This window comes from Fragaria vesca, linkage group LG5 (assembly GCF_000184155.1).
Source record: "Fragaria vesca subsp. vesca linkage group LG5, FraVesHawaii_1.0, whole genome shotgun sequence".
In the NCBI taxonomy this organism is placed as follows: Eukaryota; Viridiplantae; Streptophyta; class Magnoliopsida; order Rosales; family Rosaceae; genus Fragaria; species Fragaria vesca.
Genome location: NC_020495.1, coordinates 22,763,603 through 22,780,764, shown reverse-complemented (window position 1 = coordinate 22,780,764; position 17,162 = coordinate 22,763,603). Strand labels below are relative to the sequence as shown.

Sequence of the window (17,162 nt, the reverse complement as noted above, 5' to 3'; positions counted from 1 at the left end):
TTGAGACTTCTAAATCACTATGAAATGTGATTGATAAACTTTTACAATTCTTTTAAATTGTATGAAAGACAGTAGAACCATATTAACTGCCTGCCCTACTGATTTCTTCGAGTCATCAATGAAGTAAGCTAAAAACAAATCTAAACAAGCTAAAGAAAGATGAAGCAAGACTCGATCAAGAAAAACCACAGACATCGTGGCTTTGAAATTTTGCCTTTCCATCTAGAAGAATAAAAGCTGACATATATGAAGGATATATAGTCACAAAGTTCATATATATGAGCAAAAGCTCCACCAACATAGCCAAATGATGGCTGGCCAAGAAAAATCCTAAACTATGATCCAAGGTAGACAGAAACAAATATACGCATGACTAAGAAAGAAGGGTTCCGCAACAGCTAGTTGGTCCAAAATTGACGATGCGTATATGATGAGAGATTGAGAATAATTAATAGATTTTTTTCTACAAATCTTTGTCCATGGCTAGCTGACGAAAATTTACGGTATTTGACAGAAGCTTATTTTCTTTGTGATAAAATAAGAATATGAAGGATTAGATAGCCAGCTATTGTGACCGAGGAATTAGTTTAACAATATAAGGTGTCCCGGGCGGTATAAAATAATTATATACGTCATGTAATCATAGAACCTCTAGAAATTTTATACCTTGATGGAGATTGTGGTGGTGGTATTTTGCCACGGACTTCTATTTTACCTTGGTCAAGGAAAAGAAGAAGGAATATTGAGCTTGAACTTCTCAACAAGAAAAATTCTTATTTTAGACATCAAACGGTCATTTTGCTCCTCAATATATTATTCACTTTATTATTGAGAAATTAGTTGTGAAAATCAAAAGTAATGAAGTTTATAAGTTTAGGCAGTACTAATGCATGTAATCACAAATTACTATTCTTTTGAGGGAAATGGATGACGAATTCATAAATACTAATCAAACGACCTCACCCGGTCAAGCTCGTTACAAATCAATGCTCAACTGTTTTAAGTTAAAAACTAGAGAACTAGAAAACCGAAAACTAAAACAAGGTGCTCAAAACAAAGTTAAAAACGAGCAAAACAAAATCAAATGCAAGTAACAAACATTACCTAAACTTCGGAAGACTCTCCTAATCTCATTATCGCCTAAGACCCGACGGTGTACGACATTAAGATTAAGGGAGCTACCCCCCAAAGTTAGGGATATAAGAGCACCACCGGAGCGACTAGGGTTTTGCCGCCTCCCCGAAAACCTCATGCACCTCAGTTAGGGTTTTAGCCTCAAAAAGTAGTTTCTACCATGGATGCAGCATCAGATGATCCCCTAGTGCTCTTAGGGTTTTTGGACCGGTCACGGGGCCGGCCTCTTTTTTTGTAAACCTTGGGTGCATCACAAACCACCACATCAACCAGTCCATTCTCTGATGTAATAAAATCCCTAGATCAACCGGCTGCAAGGCTGTCAGAACAAAAGCGAGATTGTACTGGGTCCTCTTCCCATCCTCTAGTTGTTCCTTCTCCATAACCGAATCCTCACGTTGTCGACGATTACCACACAATTGCACTACACCCTCGCTGGCCCAACGCTCCATTGGGAATTCATAAATTTGAATTGTCCTCTTCTTCATCAGTGAAGGCAGAGGTGACATAATGAACATTGTCAGAAGAGTATGAGGGTTAAGGAGCAGAAGCCCTAAAGACTAGGGCAGGAATAGTCGGCCCCGCTTCAGCCCTAGTCGCCACCACCGACGCCAAAGCCCAATGTCCTCCGCAAACAAGGTTTGCCTTCATGATTGATCATGTTGCATGTACGACAACGCCCTAGAAGCCTGTCATAGCAAAAGTGGAGAGAGAGAATGTTATTAGGTAAAACCCTAACCCAACAATCAAGATGGACTGAGTCATGGATTGACAATACAACCCTACCCAAGCCTATTTTCTTTGCAAGGCAGCCATGTCAATAAGAAGAACCTCTCCAATGATCCCACTGATGAGACTGATCATAGGTTTGGTGAGGAACGGCGGATGGATCCCTGAAATCGTAACCTAGATCCAAATAAAGTCTAACTTCATTGTAGTAATATTCCCAAATTCATCGTAGGCATCGAGAAGAATCATGCATGGCGTGCTAGAAGCCTCATGGTCTTCCTCATTTCACCCTCTGCATATCTCTTTCTTGACTGAACGTAAAAAGAAAGCGATCACCCCTTGCAGCCATGTCCAAGGTTCCTGAAACCCTCCAATCCACATGGAGCGAACCGCACTTCGAAAGGAGTCAAACAACACTGCACAGTTGTTGTTCAACCTCCCCACCAATTAAATGTTCTGGGCCAGACGACTCCTCACTGTCCTTCAACGAAAGCTTAGGCTTTAGTCTTGCTGTCAATACTGTAATCGCTGTCATAGAAAAGCCGTCACGTAACTTGAAAAAATTCAAACCCTAAACCCTAGCAAAGAGAGAGAAAAGGAGAGCAAAAGTCACGATATATTTTGCTCGTGTACTTAATTAATGTGATCACAAACTATTAGATTAAGCGAACTTGATCAAGTGTTACAAGATATAATTGATCGAGGCCTAATATCATTTGGTCTAGCAACATCTTTGATCACTTTGTAAATGAAAAGTCCTAGGTTCTAGCAACTCCACAATTGCAACATCAATGATTTATTCTTTCTACATCGATTAGCCTGAGGGATTCACTAAATTGATTGTTATTCTTTCATCATAACCATCTCCAAAAACTCTAAAGCAATGCCAAACAAAACAACACTCCTTTTCCTTTCGAATGGAATGCACCTCACACGCATAACCTAATTTCTCGGGTGTCCCAAGCTCTCGTCCGGCAGTGCCACATCGCCGATGCACGAGGAGTGCGGCCGGACAGGATATCATTTCTATGGTTAGGTCGTTGGTATTGTGTAGATCTAGATTTGGTTTATCTTAGTCATGGAGTTGTGTTGCATCGGAGACTTTGCAGGTGGAGAGTTTGGAGGCCATCAAGGCGACTAGAGATTAGAGGTCAGGCTGTCGTCGGTGGTTCGATGGACAGCCTCGCCGGCGGGTCGGATCGGTTAAGTTTCCACCATATCCGGATTCTAATTTTCATTCGGTTTCAAATGAGGGGGGGGGGGTGAGTGCTGGCCGGAATCGGTGGTACACCTAGATGGCTCACCAGCGGGTCTTCTCTATTTTCAGATCCAAATCATGAAGAACATGTCTGAGGAGCGACTGAAAATTGGTGACTTGTCAGGATGCCACGTCGGCAGTTTAGGATGGCGAAGTTCTCTCTAGATCCAGTCTTAGCTTCAGGTACATATAACTCTTGACACGATGAAGTGGTTGGCACGGTGGTTCAGATCTTTTGGTTGGGGCTCGGCGACGTTTTCGATCTCGACGGCGTGTTGTAAGAGGTGGTGATGCGACGTTTCTGGTGCAGCAAAAAGAGAGAACTGGGAGGGCCATGACGTCATGGACCGGGTCTCATCTACTATGGGCTGTACTGTTCTGGGCTATCCTTGCCCATGGTTATTAGCCTTATAATTACTGGGCCTAGGCTTTGGCCTGAGTTTGGGTTTTGGCCCCTCATGAGGTATCTATGTTAATTTTTGTTTTTATCATTGTTTCAATTTATTCCGAGCATCATGGTTATGAGCCCATATCACCCTTGTGGTGCATTTTCCCTTTGTGGATATTATTGGCATGGTCCAGATCGGTAGGACTCAGTTCCTTACACTGTTGTCAGACAATTCTAATTTTTCCCAGATTATTGATTACTTGACGCTTAAAGTGCGATGTTGCACATACCTATTGGATTATGGGTGCTCACTCGTGGGTTTATCACCCCCATTTTCTTTGGTTCTGGTTGATACCGGAAAATCACTGCGGTGAGAGACTAAAATAGAGACTGCTGCGGGGAGCACGTTTCTAGGATAGATAGGCTCGCCACTCTGAGGAATCCACCAAGGATATAAGAGCAAGCACGCCACTTCAAGGAATCCACCAAGAAAATAAGAGCAAAACTCGTCACTCTAGGAATTCATCTAAGTGATAAGAGTTTCTAAAACAAATGGGAAGAACACCTTCTCCAAATTGATATTTTTTCTGATAAAATTCAATACACAGGTCTAAAAGCTTATTACAAATGAAAACAAAGCTTCCTTTTATAAGATAAGGAAGGAAAAACGAAAAGTCTACTAATTAAGACTTGAAAATAAAGATAATAAATGTGGAAGCTCAAAGATCAACATTGAATGCTCCTTGGAACTAATAGGCTTCTTCAATCACTACAGCAAATTCTCTTACGCCGAGGTTCTAAGTTTTGGTTCCAAATTCCCCGTATCACTGGTTCTGGTTCTTGGTTCTTGTTCTCGGTCCTCCTTCGTCAGCCACAGCTACTTCATGGTTTGGGTTTCAATAGTGTACATGTCTTGTATGGTATTGTTTTGAGGGAGCTCTTCTTCTAGGTAGTTGGTCTTCATATGATTTGTGTATTGGGATTCGATTGGCAACAGTTACTCGGGCATCAATGCTCTGATTTAGTACTCCTCACTATTTCACGGCAGGTGGTGATGGCGACGTTGGTGGTGGGTGTGGTAGATTGATTGATATTGCTGCATTTATGTTTTCAGTTGTTGGTCTCCTCTCACTCTTTCTGCTAGTTTGATCGAGTTGGAGACTCATATTCTTTGTTATCTGTAGTTTTTCGGTCTTGCGTTTACAAGTCTTGTAATCGGGGTTGTCCCTTGATTAATGAATTATACATTTCTCTAAATAATAATATAATAAAATCCATCTCCTAAGACGCTTATTGTGAAATTGTGCATCGTTTTAATTCATTCATTGATACAACAAGTCAACAATGAAATAACCATTGTTTATTACAGATGAAGTTCAAATATATCAATCATGGATTAAATTCAAAATTTAAAATGTCGTCACAAGTTTAGCATTGCTATCCATGCTCATCCATTATATAATTGTGAGTTACTAAAGCTCTTTGAAGCCAGTAACACCAACATCGGCCGGAGACTCAAGATGGCATGGACTGATTATTGAAACAAGAACAATAATAATGAAGCGGAATAGTTTCAATACAATACATAACGAGTCCATCAAAAACAAAAAACAAAAAAATACAATACATAACGAGCTAGATAGCTAGGCTAGGCCCGGATGTGATCAAATGTGGACTTCATGTAGTTCTTGCCACTTTGCTGAAGTTGGATGTATTCCTTGTAGTTCATTGCAAGGTACTTTGGTGCTTGGCCTTCTCTTTCACACAACTCTGGCGCTGGTGCTATGATCGTGTCTACGGATGGTCCATGTGGTATGGCTATTGATATCCTCGTAGCTTTGTTGTTCACGGTGGCGCGATGCATCACACTCTTGTACTTACCGTTTGTAAGAATCTACGAACAATTATACAAATTAAATTAGATTCCACAGAAGCTATGAAGTAATCACCAATTTATGGATGTACAGAAGTATAAGATTTTAAGAAATTTTCAAGCAGTACCTGCATTTGGTCTGCAAGGTTAACAAAGAAGCCATTCTTAGGGCCATTGACAGTGAGCCATTTTCCATTGTGCTCAACTTGGAGACCATTCATCTCATTCTGGATGAGGAGTGTGACTAAACCATGATCGGTATGATGGGGTATACCAATGGCATGTTCAGGCTGAGGACAAGGAGGGTAGTAGTTCCCCGCTAGCAGTTGTAGGCCGCGATCCATGTTCATTGTGTTGTATATGTAGTCCGGCTCCAACCCCAAACTTTCCGATATTGCTCTTGTTATTTCCAAGGCTACTTCTCGACTTCTTCTGCTAAACTCCAGCGATGTCTCACTAAAATAAAGATACAGGAAAAACGAAACCATCAACAATTGAAAACTAGCAGTAACATAATGTTCTCTTAATTAATTATGAGACTGTGAGCTCGATCGGATCATTACTTAATTATTGCATGACAACTCACAGTATGTTATAATGGACAGACTAAATTATTATAGTCATGTAAGAGATACACCTGAAGCTTGCCGGTTTGTAGAGGGAGAAGAACTCGGGATGTGTTCGGACCTTGAAGAAGTCCCTCCATAAAAGTACTTTGTCCAATGCTAGATTATAGCTTGTTCCATACTTGAACATCTCAAGCACATCATTTCCTGATTTGAATTCCTTCTTCTCCTCGTCTGGAAGACTGAAAAATCCATGACATGCGTCGATCATCCCCTTCATTAAGCTCTCTGGTACTCCATGGTTAATTGCCTGCATATATCAAGTCAAAACATAAGAGGATTAATTAGCTTCATGAACAAAACATCCATGTTTATTTAAGCATAACAAGAACCAAATCACTATATCAGTTTATTTCATTAGTTAACATACGATGAAGAAGCCCCATTCTTCACAAATTTTGACAAGATCGCGGATGATTTTCGCGCGCTCGTCGGGAGAACCAGAGGTGAGAAGAGACATATCGACAATGGGAATAGCAAACTCAGGGTCATTAGGATCGGCTTCATCGTTGGGGTTGATGTTGAAGGCATATGCAGAAGGCACAGAGTTGAGAGCTTGTGAGTCAGCTAGTGATTTGATGCTCGAGACATTTGAGTTATCCAGGGCTTGATCAGCAACTACTGCAGCCATCTTCAGATTGTGGTGATCGTAATATGTGAGAAGCTAGAAGAGAAAGAAGAGTGATGGATTGTGTTGTTGTTATGGCTCCCATTTATAGGAGTAGTCGAGCAGATGTGATTAATAAATTACAAACGTGGTCAAAATTCTCACACTGAGCTACAGCTCTATTCAAGATTGTTTTTGATAAGTAAATCAAGTAAGTGAATTATAGAATAGCCCACCACATGGGACTACACGTGCTTCAAATATTGAATTATTGATGCATGCATATGTTATGTGCAAGTTCCACATTATGTGCCAACAAAATTATGAAGAAAATTAAGCTTTCCTCGTGCAACTGTGTCAGTAATACTAACTAAACGAGTAATAAATTAGGGCACTAGTGTTTGAGAGCAATCCTATCCTACTTGTTATATTTATATGATAGTTTCAACTTTTCATCAAGTAATTACTAATTACTAATCAAATTTCATGTCAAATTTTAATTACGTTACGTATTTTATATTATGTCAACCGTTAAATATCATCACGTGAAATGTTTATTGGTATACACGCGTTACCTTTTAGTTAGAGTGGAATTTCAAGCCACATTTTTTATGTTGGTTCAATTCATGGTTTCATTGCCAAAATCACGCCGACTTGCATGGAAAAGTGTGAAGTCCCGTACTGTCGGCAACGATGTTATGTGAACGATCACAATAGCCACATATTTCTGTGGTGATACTTTTGTGATGTAAACGATCGCAAATCACAGTAGCCACATTTTTTTGAGGTCATATTTGAACCGAAGTACATAACCCTACCAATTTTGCCGGTTTGTATTCCAAAGCATTATTCCGCAATTCTTACTTCACAACATGTAAACTAGGCCAATCTTAGCCTACGATCTAGACAAATTAGTACGAAATGAAGGGTAAGCCATTCAACAAATCTATCATAATCGACAAATATGAAACTGAGTCTCAACAAGATCAATCATGATCAAGAAAAATCAGAGAAGGTCGGTCAAAATTGGCTATTGGAAAAAATTTACAATGTCGAGTCATTCTAAGACTAAAGTTTGGTTAGTGGGTTACCTACCAGGTTTCATTTATGATTGGCATAGCCGCCCAAACAAAAGAAACTGTTACAAAATGGCATTTGAATCGTAAAATGAAGAAGAAAGTCTGTTATGTGGTCTCAGACTCTCAGGTGTGGTGACTGGTGAGAGTTTACACATACAATAAGAAAACAAAGAAAAACAAGAATCTGCTGGAAATGAAGTAGTTTTATTTGACAACTGTACTAAGTACTAAATTATAAAACCTGAATCTTAAACAGAGATTAGCCACATTACCAACTCATAAAAACAAACATGAATATTAAAACATTTTTCGTCAAGTGATCATAGTCATCCAGTTATGCGGTTCTGTAATTTACCAATAGATTTCACAGAATAAAGAAACTTAATCTGAACAAAAGAGAGGAAAAGGAAAGAAATGAAAAGCTTCGTTCTGAGTTGCCTCAGCTCCATCTCAGAATCAGGTAAGAATGCTTCTGCTTGGTTTTTCCATAATATGCATGCTCAAGCTCACCTACATCTCTCAAACCCTTCTCCAAACAACATAATGGATGAAACCCTATCTTTAACAGGATCCCCCTTTTTATCCGACCAACAAATCCATACCCCTCCTAGGAGGTGAATAACCCATCCAATTCTGGAGACAATCTCACAACCTCGCATAATCAAATGGACCTCCTGATCAGGCTTTTCCCTTATTTTACAACCATTGGGTAGAAAGGATTAATGATCAAAATTCAAATCACTTGTCAGCCAGACATTTGACAGAAAACCTTGCCACCAGCACCATCAATTCCTAGTCCAGCAACATGCATAAAATAAAATAAAGCTAGAAGCTCTAACTTTCACACATCTTTTCATGAATACTACAATCCTCCTTCAGATCAGTGCCTCTGCTTGTTTACTGATATGGAACCTAAACCAAAATGTACTCTAAAGTTTTCATTCCTAGCATGGAGCAGGTTCCACTTTTATTTTGTTTATATATTTTTCTCTCCTCGTTAATCTTAGCGTTTCATGTTCTTCAAATAAGATCACTGGTCATTCTTTAACAAACAAAAACGTACCGTTGGAGAACCAAGCTCACAAGGAACAAGTCGCTGACAATACCCAATAGGCCAAAGACACAAATTAGCCATTTCTTGATGCACACCACAAAAAGTTGCAAGGCTTGAAGCCTTCAAGTGACAATATGCTTTTGATCCTTGTAACCTCACCACACCTGGACCATCAAACATGCAAGAAGATCTTGTTAAAACTACCACATCAACTAATGGAACAAGGACAACCTCAGACTACAAATGTAAAAATGGCATTCACAGTAACTGAGATTATATAGTTAGGGGCATCCATCACCATTAAACATGATGGTAAAATATTACTGTAGTGACAAATTGGAAATATAATGGAAACACAACATGCAGAGGCAAGCATGTGTAACAGAAAAATTCCATCAGAAATATAATGGAATGGACACCAAAAGGGTTATGTGTCACGGAGTAAAGCTTAGGCATGTATATGTGATACATCTAACATATGCATGAAACTCGGTAAGCTTTTTATTGTTACAAATATAATGAGGTGGTTCCTTAACATACCCAGTTTACATGTTTCAGATTTTTGAACTGACACAAAAAGACGGTGAAATCTACCAACATAACAGAATCAGCAGCATTATGTTAACCCAACAACCTTTAGTTCTTGACTAGACCAGAGAAATCTCTTCTACAAGGTACCTCCCCATATACACTACAGTACAAAACCATAAAAAGTATGGAAAGTATTGTGTATTTGAAAGAAAAACAGAAACAATCAAAAAAATTGAGGAAGGCATACATATTTAGCATGCTAACAAAAACTGAAATAGAACTTCAAGAAAATAGACCCAACCTGCATTTGTCTCCACCATCTAGGATCAGGTTTTCTCCTTGCTTTCCAGTGATGCATCAACATGAAACTACCAAAATCTGTGTCAGTGATCCTGTTATGACCAGATTTTGCTTCATCTCATCTCCATTTCCATCTTCACAATCCCTTGGGCCATCTCCATCTTCACTAACTATCAATTCACAGCTCAATGTCACAATTGACGAGACCATGGATTTGATGGGATGAGATCAACATCAGAGATAAATACCCATCCTGTTAACCCACTATCCCAGCAAAATTCCTTAGCGAAGAATCGCTTACAAACAGCTGGAGGTTGGTTTTTCGTAAGTTTTAAGTGAATAACATCTTTTACCCAAAACGGTAAAACCTACCTTCAAACTCAAGTGATTTAGTTGTCTATTGATTAGACTACTTTCCATGTTTGGTATGGAGCTGGATCGGCTCTATTTTATATCTGCCTCTCCTTGTAAATCAGAGCCTTTTTATGTTCTTGAGATTAGTTCAAATCAAAATTGAAGCTCTTAAATTAATATCACTAGTCTCAAGAAAATAACTCTTACCATTGGAGAACTAAACCCTGCAAGAAACAAACCCTCTCAGGAAACCCAACACAGACAGTACCCAATTGGCCACTGATACCAATACTAACCATTTCCTGATTCAAACAAATGAAAGTTGTAATGCTTCCCAGGTTAAAATGCCTTTGTAGTCATCCAGCCACTCCACAACCAAATCTTGTTAAATCTCAAACTCGTGAAATAATGAAAGACAACTTACAAACTAAGATGTTTGTAGTTGTGATTCAAATGTTAGGTGTATCAATCGCTATTTGCAATATCATCGATGATATAAATTGACTTTTAGTATATATTCCATTGTTAGATGTATCTTATCATATATAACACTAATGACTTTTTTTTTAAAGAGAATATTACTAACTGTTTTGAAGGTTATGGCACAGCGAATATCAGGAGGATGAAGGTCAAGGAAAAGAAAGAAAGAAAAAAACCAGAATATTTTTGAAAAGTTAGTTATTGTTTGTAATTACTCCTATCGTGACAGTAATATGAAATGTCATAACAGTTCATTCAGTATAACACTAATCTGAAGATGAAGCAAACATAGATGACGGTAGATACCACAAGGAGTTATCATAAAAGTTATTTGAGGCCTTATGTACTCTCTTAGGAATCACTCAACTGTAACTGTTTTGAATAATTTCAAATGTGTTACTGAATGAAATGCTCCTAAGATCACTAACACTGAGGTTTCTTGCCATTTTGTCACTTGACTCTCTAACCAACAAAAAGCATAGTTTGAAAGTGGGATTTTCTAGCATTAGCCTTCCATCATCATAATCCTACATAATATAAACACAGAGTGATTCAACATGTTATAACCTAACCATCTCTGAAATTCTATGTAAACAACCATGTCATCATATATGGTGAAAGGATCATTGATTTATGATAGACCAATTAAAACAGAAAAGAAGTATACACCATATCTTCAAAGTAGTTCATTGCTACTAGCCACAGTTTACTTTTAACTGAATCGGTAAAGGTATACTTGTATGGTAAAAGAACGTCTCAAGTCTTCTCACTCACCACTTGACTAAAAGTAATGGATTACGAAAACTATGCCTAGGCCACTACAAGAGAAGGAAGAGATCATTAGAACCCATTTGGCATCCTAAATGAACCCTCTACTGTTTCAGTTACATTCAAGAACCTTTTCCATTTGCCTCAGTTGTAATTGTAATATTGTATTTCATTGATGAAGTATATCATCTACTATGAACTCATGCATGCATATAGCAAACAAATGTGAATAAAGTCCCATACTTGGGAATTTCTTGAAATGATTCATAAATTTGATGTGCTCATGGTCAGATTGTAACATGGGAAGTATGGGAACAATACAGTTATCTTCCAAATTACCAGAATCCCTAAACATTATTATTGCCTCAAAGGTACTATCCACAAGTATAGTTTCATGGACACATACTAATTCTGAAATGTGATAACAGTTCATGTGTAACAGTCATCTGAAAATATGAAGGAAACATAGATGAAAGTATTTACCACAAGCTAGTGAATCTCAGATCTTCAGATTGTATTATACTGATGTAAGTCTCAGGTTGGGCTTGCTTCATTCGATTTATATTGCCAAAAGTAATCATTCATAGCTCAAGGATGACATTTACAAGGCCCTGCTCAGTCTCAGGCCGAGACTTTCAACATAATATCACTACTATTCTACTGTTTCCAGTATTTCCCTTCAACATTTTTACATTATCTGAGTGGCATGAATTGAGATGCGATTGCAGAAATCCTAGAGAAACTAACTAAAATTCTTCCTCTTCATTTTATGTATATTCACTAGTATTAATTGGAGATATTCTTTGGGCAAGAATATGGCATGTCATGGTGAGATTTATTTGATGTGTAGTACCAAAATGGGCAACACAACATGGACATAATGCACCGGAATGAACTGCTCAGTGCCTAATGTTAGACTATGTCCCCAAAAGGGACCCTACAAGAGTTAAACACAAAACTTTGGGCACATACATGACATGTAACAGTACATAACTGAAGCACCATATTGTTAGAAAACTGGTATATATTGCCATGAATCTACCAAGTTACATGTCTCAGATCTTCCATCCACTAGATACAAGAATCAAACTAGCCAAATCTACCAGCTCAAAAGTACTAACAGCGTAATTATTAATCCCGAAAAGAAAAAATCTTACTTCTTGTCAACACCAGAGACCTCTCTCCTTCGAGGCATGTCATCCTAGTACACATTTCTCCTCATTTACCTGCACATTACAGAAATGATGCAAACTCAGCAGTCTAAAACAAAATAGAAACACTCTAAAGTCTAAAACACAACTCACAGCATAAATAGCTCCGCCTAGGAATCAGTTGGCACAGCCTTGATCTTCCTCTTCTTCTTCTTGCTGTCCAACAATGCACTCACACAAACATTGACCATCTGTTGCTGCGACTCCATAACCGCCTGAGTCTGCTTCATTTCCATGTCCATCTGCATCATCACAATCTCCCTAGCCATCTCCATCTTCCTCTTCTCCACCTCCATATACTTCTCCCCCAGCAACCGAATCGACGAAACAATCGCCCCAACCGGATCAACCTCCTTAACATTACTACTCCTCAACACACCAGAACCACTCGCCAATTTCACCTTCCTCTTAGGATTAAACTCCTCCTCCTCATGACTCTTCGGTGTGACGTAAGTGCCCAAGTTCCTATTGCCTAACGACTTCACCGGGAAATGCGCATCATCACCTAGACCAACAAACTCATCGAGAGCAGCTAAGAAGCCGGAGCCGGCGTCAGGTTTAGCGGAGGGGTGGTTGTGGGACTCGAGGTCCTCCATGAAGGGGTAGAGGGCCCAAGGGGAGAAGCGGCCGGGTCGGGTGGAGGCGCGGAGCTTCTCGGAGCGGAAGCGTTTGCGGAGCTTCTCGATCTTGTTGTGGCACTGGACGGCGGTCTTGGAGGGGGAGACGAGGGGGAACTGGGCGGCGAGGGAGGCGGCGACGTCATCCCAGTCGTGGGATTTGAGGTTGGTGCGGTTCAGGGAGGTCCATTTCTGTTTGAAGACGGAGATGAGGGCTTGGGCCTCGTCGTCGGTCCAGCACGGCGGGGGGAACTTGCGGGGTGGGGCGGCGGTGGGGGAGGACATCGGAGAGAGGAGAGAGGTGATTGGGAGAGGAATGAGAGAGAAGGAAGGGTTGGGAAGGTTGACATTAGTGTGGGGAATGCTAGAGTGCGCGGGTGGGGGAGGGGCACAGTGGGCACGCCTCGAAGCTCACAACCAACTCCGTCACTAGGGACCAATACAACGACGCCACCGCCGATAAGGGTAGTATTGGTATTTTACTTTCTGAGGGTATATTGGGCAATGAACATATCAGGGGAGGAAAAAAACAATGAACCTGACGTGAATCGAACACGCAACCTTCTGATCTGGAGTCAGACGCGCTACCATTGCGCCACAGATCCTTAGCTGAGAGTGATCTGCACAATTTGTATATATACGATCAATGGCCATATTTTCTTCAAAGGAAAGCATCATCTAGTGTGTAGGAAACCAATATCCCACTCTCAAAGTCTCAACATAAGATTGATCCTTTATTTGGTTCTCAAGACTTCTTATACATCTGTTCTAGTTATGGATTCATAACCAAAATGAAATCTAAATAAAACCCTCATTGCTCAAGGCGCAAACCATTCATGTTCACAAAAATGTCATTATCCTTACAAGACCCTTTTTAGAAGTCCCAAAATAAAGACACCTAAATCCAAGGAACAACAACTCAATTGTAGAAGCTTAATTACACTGAAGCACTGCCACTCATCTGAGAATCAGTCCTAGATGATCTTTTCAACCTGTCTTTCCTCAACCTATCTGCTATTAGAAAGGCCAACTCAAGTGACTGCGATGCGTTCAGTCTGGGGTCACAATGTGTGTGGTATCGGGAGTTCAAGTCATTTACAGTCACAGTCTTTGACCCTCCGATGCACTCAGTTACATTCTGCCCAGTCATTTCCAGATGCACTCCTCCAGGATAGCTCCCCTCTTGGTCATGGACATCGAAGAAAGCCCTCAATTCAGCCTGAGACCAAGAGTATCAATATCAAATAATCAACAAAACAGAATAACAACTCAGATGGTGATAAAATTACGCAGGATGACTAAAGTTTTAGTTACATTGATCATGAACTTACCCTGATTGAATCAAATGGCCGTGTCTTCAGCCCACACGGAGCCTTTATTGTGTTCCCATGCATGGGGTCACTGACCCATGTAACGATAAGCCCTGCCTGGCGGACAGCTCTTATCAAATGGGGGAGCTTTACCCGCATGTTATCTGCTCCCATCCTGGTAATTATTGTCAGTCTACCAGGTTTGTTATGAGGGTTAAGAATCTCACATAGTCTCACAAGCTCAGTTGGGTCCATCTTATCACTCACCTGCACAGTTTGAATATAGTACCTAATTTAGGCAAATAATGTTGGAACATTCTTTGCCCTCTCATAAACCACAGTTCCATACTAACTAAATGAAGAAACTGATGTCAAAAACAAGACGAGAATCATCAAATCACTATGTTGTTTAACTGATTCAAATCTTTTATTGCTTCTTTGTATTCTAAAAGTAACAGCCCGTTTACCTTAATGCCAAGAGGATTGGATACACCACGAAGGAATTCAATATGTGCACCATCCAATTGTCGAGTCCTCTCCCCTACCCAAAGCATGTGGGCAGAACAATCATAGTATAGGCCAGATGTTGAATCCTCCCTAGTCAAGGCCTGCTCATATGGTAAATGGAGGCATTCATGAGATATCCAAAACTCAATTGTATTCATGATTGGATTGTTCTGAGTAACCCCAGCAGCACTAAGGAATCCAATAGCTTCATCCACTCGCTGTGCAAGTTCCATGTACCTATTTTCAAACAGATAAATTTATTACAACACAAGATAAACTCTTAGGCGATGTGTATACTAACAATTGTTTCCCTCCAAAATTTCTCTACTAGGGAACATGATGATAGAAAATCTGGTCACATACATAACAACCTAAGTAGAAACTTTGATGTTTCTGATTATCAGATGAAATTCGTAATAAATAACACTGGAGGAACTTTATTAAATGGCAAGAACAAAACTTGAGCAAACTGTGGTGTTGTTGCATAAGCAGCAATATATAAGCATCATAACATATTATACCGCACAAATGGTGGTGTTAACTAACTCTAAGGAAATAGACATTTCCTGCTTGTACTTGTAGGCTTTTGTGTCAGCCAATAATACAAGATAGCCAGAGAGGGCATGCTGAAAGGAAGAAAACCAATAGAAAAACCATGAAAGTATCAGATGAATGTTGAGCTTTGGTATAAACCAGATACCTGTCTGCTTGCTCACTATGCTCCACGAAGTCAAGATTCCAATCTGAGACTCTCTGCATTGCAGCATAACCACCAGTGGCAAAAGCTCTGAGGAGATTCAGTGTACCAACAGATTGTAGATATGCTCTAAGTAACCTTTGTGGGTCTGGTATTCTTGATTTCTCATCAAAAGCATCACCATTGATATTGTCTCCGCGATAACTTGGGAGCTTCACGCCATCTCTAGTCTCAAAATTATCAGACCTAGGCTTTGCAAATTGACCTGCCATTCTCCCAACCTGTAATAAAACATAAATCTTATTAAAGAACTTTTTCAGGTGGTGCCTGAAATCATTGAGCCTCTACTGAATGACAATGTTGCAAAGCACGCACAGTTAAAGATTTTATTTTTTATTTTTTTCTCTATTTGCAAAAGAGTACACAGGAGATAGGCGCAGGAAGTGCAGTATTGCATACCAAAAAAAAAACCATGATGCATGTAAAACCAAGACCAAGAAAAAAGAAACCATAGTATGTTGAAATGATTTTAAAGCAGAGTTATAAGCAAAGATAATCCAAACAAAAGGGTTTGATATCATTAGAAGCCAGAGATAAGGTGGATTTCCACATCTTCCTAGAAATTACCAGTACATATCGAATGCAAGGATATGTGCAATCCAATCCTCAATAGTTCAACAGCAGGGCAGGCTACAAATTTCCTATCATTACATTGTCATGTTCATTAAACTTAAAAATTCTAACGTGGCACCTGGTAAACTAGACTCTAATTCAAACTCTGCATGACCAGTCTATCCGAACACACAGAACAACAACAACAAGCCCTCTATATCGAAAAGCTCTTTGAAATCTAAGAAAACATTAATTCAGAAACTAATACAATCTCGAAACCAAAACAGCAACAACATCACATAGCAATCAGCAAAATTCAACTGTTGTAATTTGAATAGGAAAAGGTAAAAAATGACCTTGATGACTGGCATTTGGGCCCCATAAATCAAAGTGATGGCCATCTGCAAGAACACTCTGAAGGTATCCCTAATATTATTAGCATTAAACTCCTTGAAGCTCTCAGCGCAATCCCCACCCTGAAGCAAAAAGGCCTCACCCTGAGCCGCCTTGCCCAGCAAGGTCTCCAGCCGCCTGGCCTCTCCAGCAAACACAATTGGCGGGAACGTCTCCAGGGTGGTCAACACGGACCGGAGCTCGTCCGGGTCGGGGTAAACCGGGAGCTGATGGGCCGTCTTGGATTTCCATGAGTCCACGGCCCAGTCGGAGGAGGAGATTGTTGAGGAGACAGCGGAGATTAATGTTCTGGAAGTTCTGGGGAGGGTGAGGAGTTGGGAAGGCTTGAAAAGGGTGGTACGGGAGAGGAAGGGGTTTGGGGCGGTGAGATTAGGAGAGGCGGCGGCGGCTGTCAGAGACATATCTGAGTGTGTCTGGAGATATCTGCGTGTTGTTGGAGGTGTGTGTCAGAGTCTGATGAGGGATAGAAGAAAGATTGGATTTTGGAAGGATTTTCAACCTTCTGGTTTTGTTTTTATGTGTGTAACGTACGCGGCAGAAGGGGACGTTACTTGCGTGACCAGGGTGGAGAGAGGAGACGACGTCGTTTTTGCGGAGGGATGGTTTATTTGGT

At 40.1% G+C, this 17,162-nt stretch overlaps 3 protein-coding genes and 1 non-coding gene across 4 annotated transcripts; all 4 read right to left on the bottom strand.

Annotated features, from left to right (window-relative positions):
- Positions 1 to 4,891: 4,891 nt before the first annotated feature.
- Positions 4,892 to 6,694, bottom strand: LOC101309056 (protein SRG1-like). Its single transcript, XM_004300275.1, has 4 exons — positions 6,379 to 6,694; positions 6,020 to 6,258; positions 5,511 to 5,838; positions 4,892 to 5,403 (listed from the first exon to the last, which is right to left on the bottom strand). Exons 1-4 carry the CDS (start codon positions 6,637 to 6,639, stop codon positions 5,158 to 5,160), a joined length of 1,074 nt encoding a protein of 357 aa, XP_004300323.1. The 5' UTR covers positions 6,640 to 6,694; the 3' UTR covers positions 4,892 to 5,157.
- A 5,495-nt stretch (positions 6,695 to 12,189) lies between these two features.
- On the bottom strand, positions 12,190 to 13,416 carry LOC101308467. Its single transcript, XM_004300273.1, has 2 exons — positions 12,486 to 13,416; positions 12,190 to 12,407 (listed from the first exon to the last, which is right to left on the bottom strand). Exon 1 carries the CDS (start codon positions 13,292 to 13,294, stop codon positions 12,503 to 12,505), a length of 792 nt encoding a protein of 263 aa, XP_004300321.1. The 5' UTR covers positions 13,295 to 13,416; the 3' UTR covers positions 12,190 to 12,407; positions 12,486 to 12,502.
- Positions 13,417 to 13,542: 126 nt separating this feature from the next.
- Positions 13,543 to 13,614, bottom strand: TRNAW-CCA. Its single transcript has one exon. It is a non-coding gene; the product is annotated as a tRNA-Trp (tRNA).
- Positions 13,615 to 13,730: 116 nt separating this feature from the next.
- Positions 13,731 to 17,004, bottom strand: LOC101308181 (phospho-2-dehydro-3-deoxyheptonate aldolase 2, chloroplastic-like). Its single transcript, XM_004300272.1, has 5 exons — positions 16,492 to 17,004; positions 15,527 to 15,804; positions 14,787 to 15,063; positions 14,341 to 14,586; positions 13,731 to 14,228 (listed from the first exon to the last, which is right to left on the bottom strand). Exons 1-5 carry the CDS (start codon positions 16,948 to 16,950, stop codon positions 13,947 to 13,949), a joined length of 1,542 nt encoding a protein of 513 aa, XP_004300320.1. The 5' UTR covers positions 16,951 to 17,004; the 3' UTR covers positions 13,731 to 13,946.
- Positions 17,005 to 17,162: the final 158 nt, after the last annotated feature.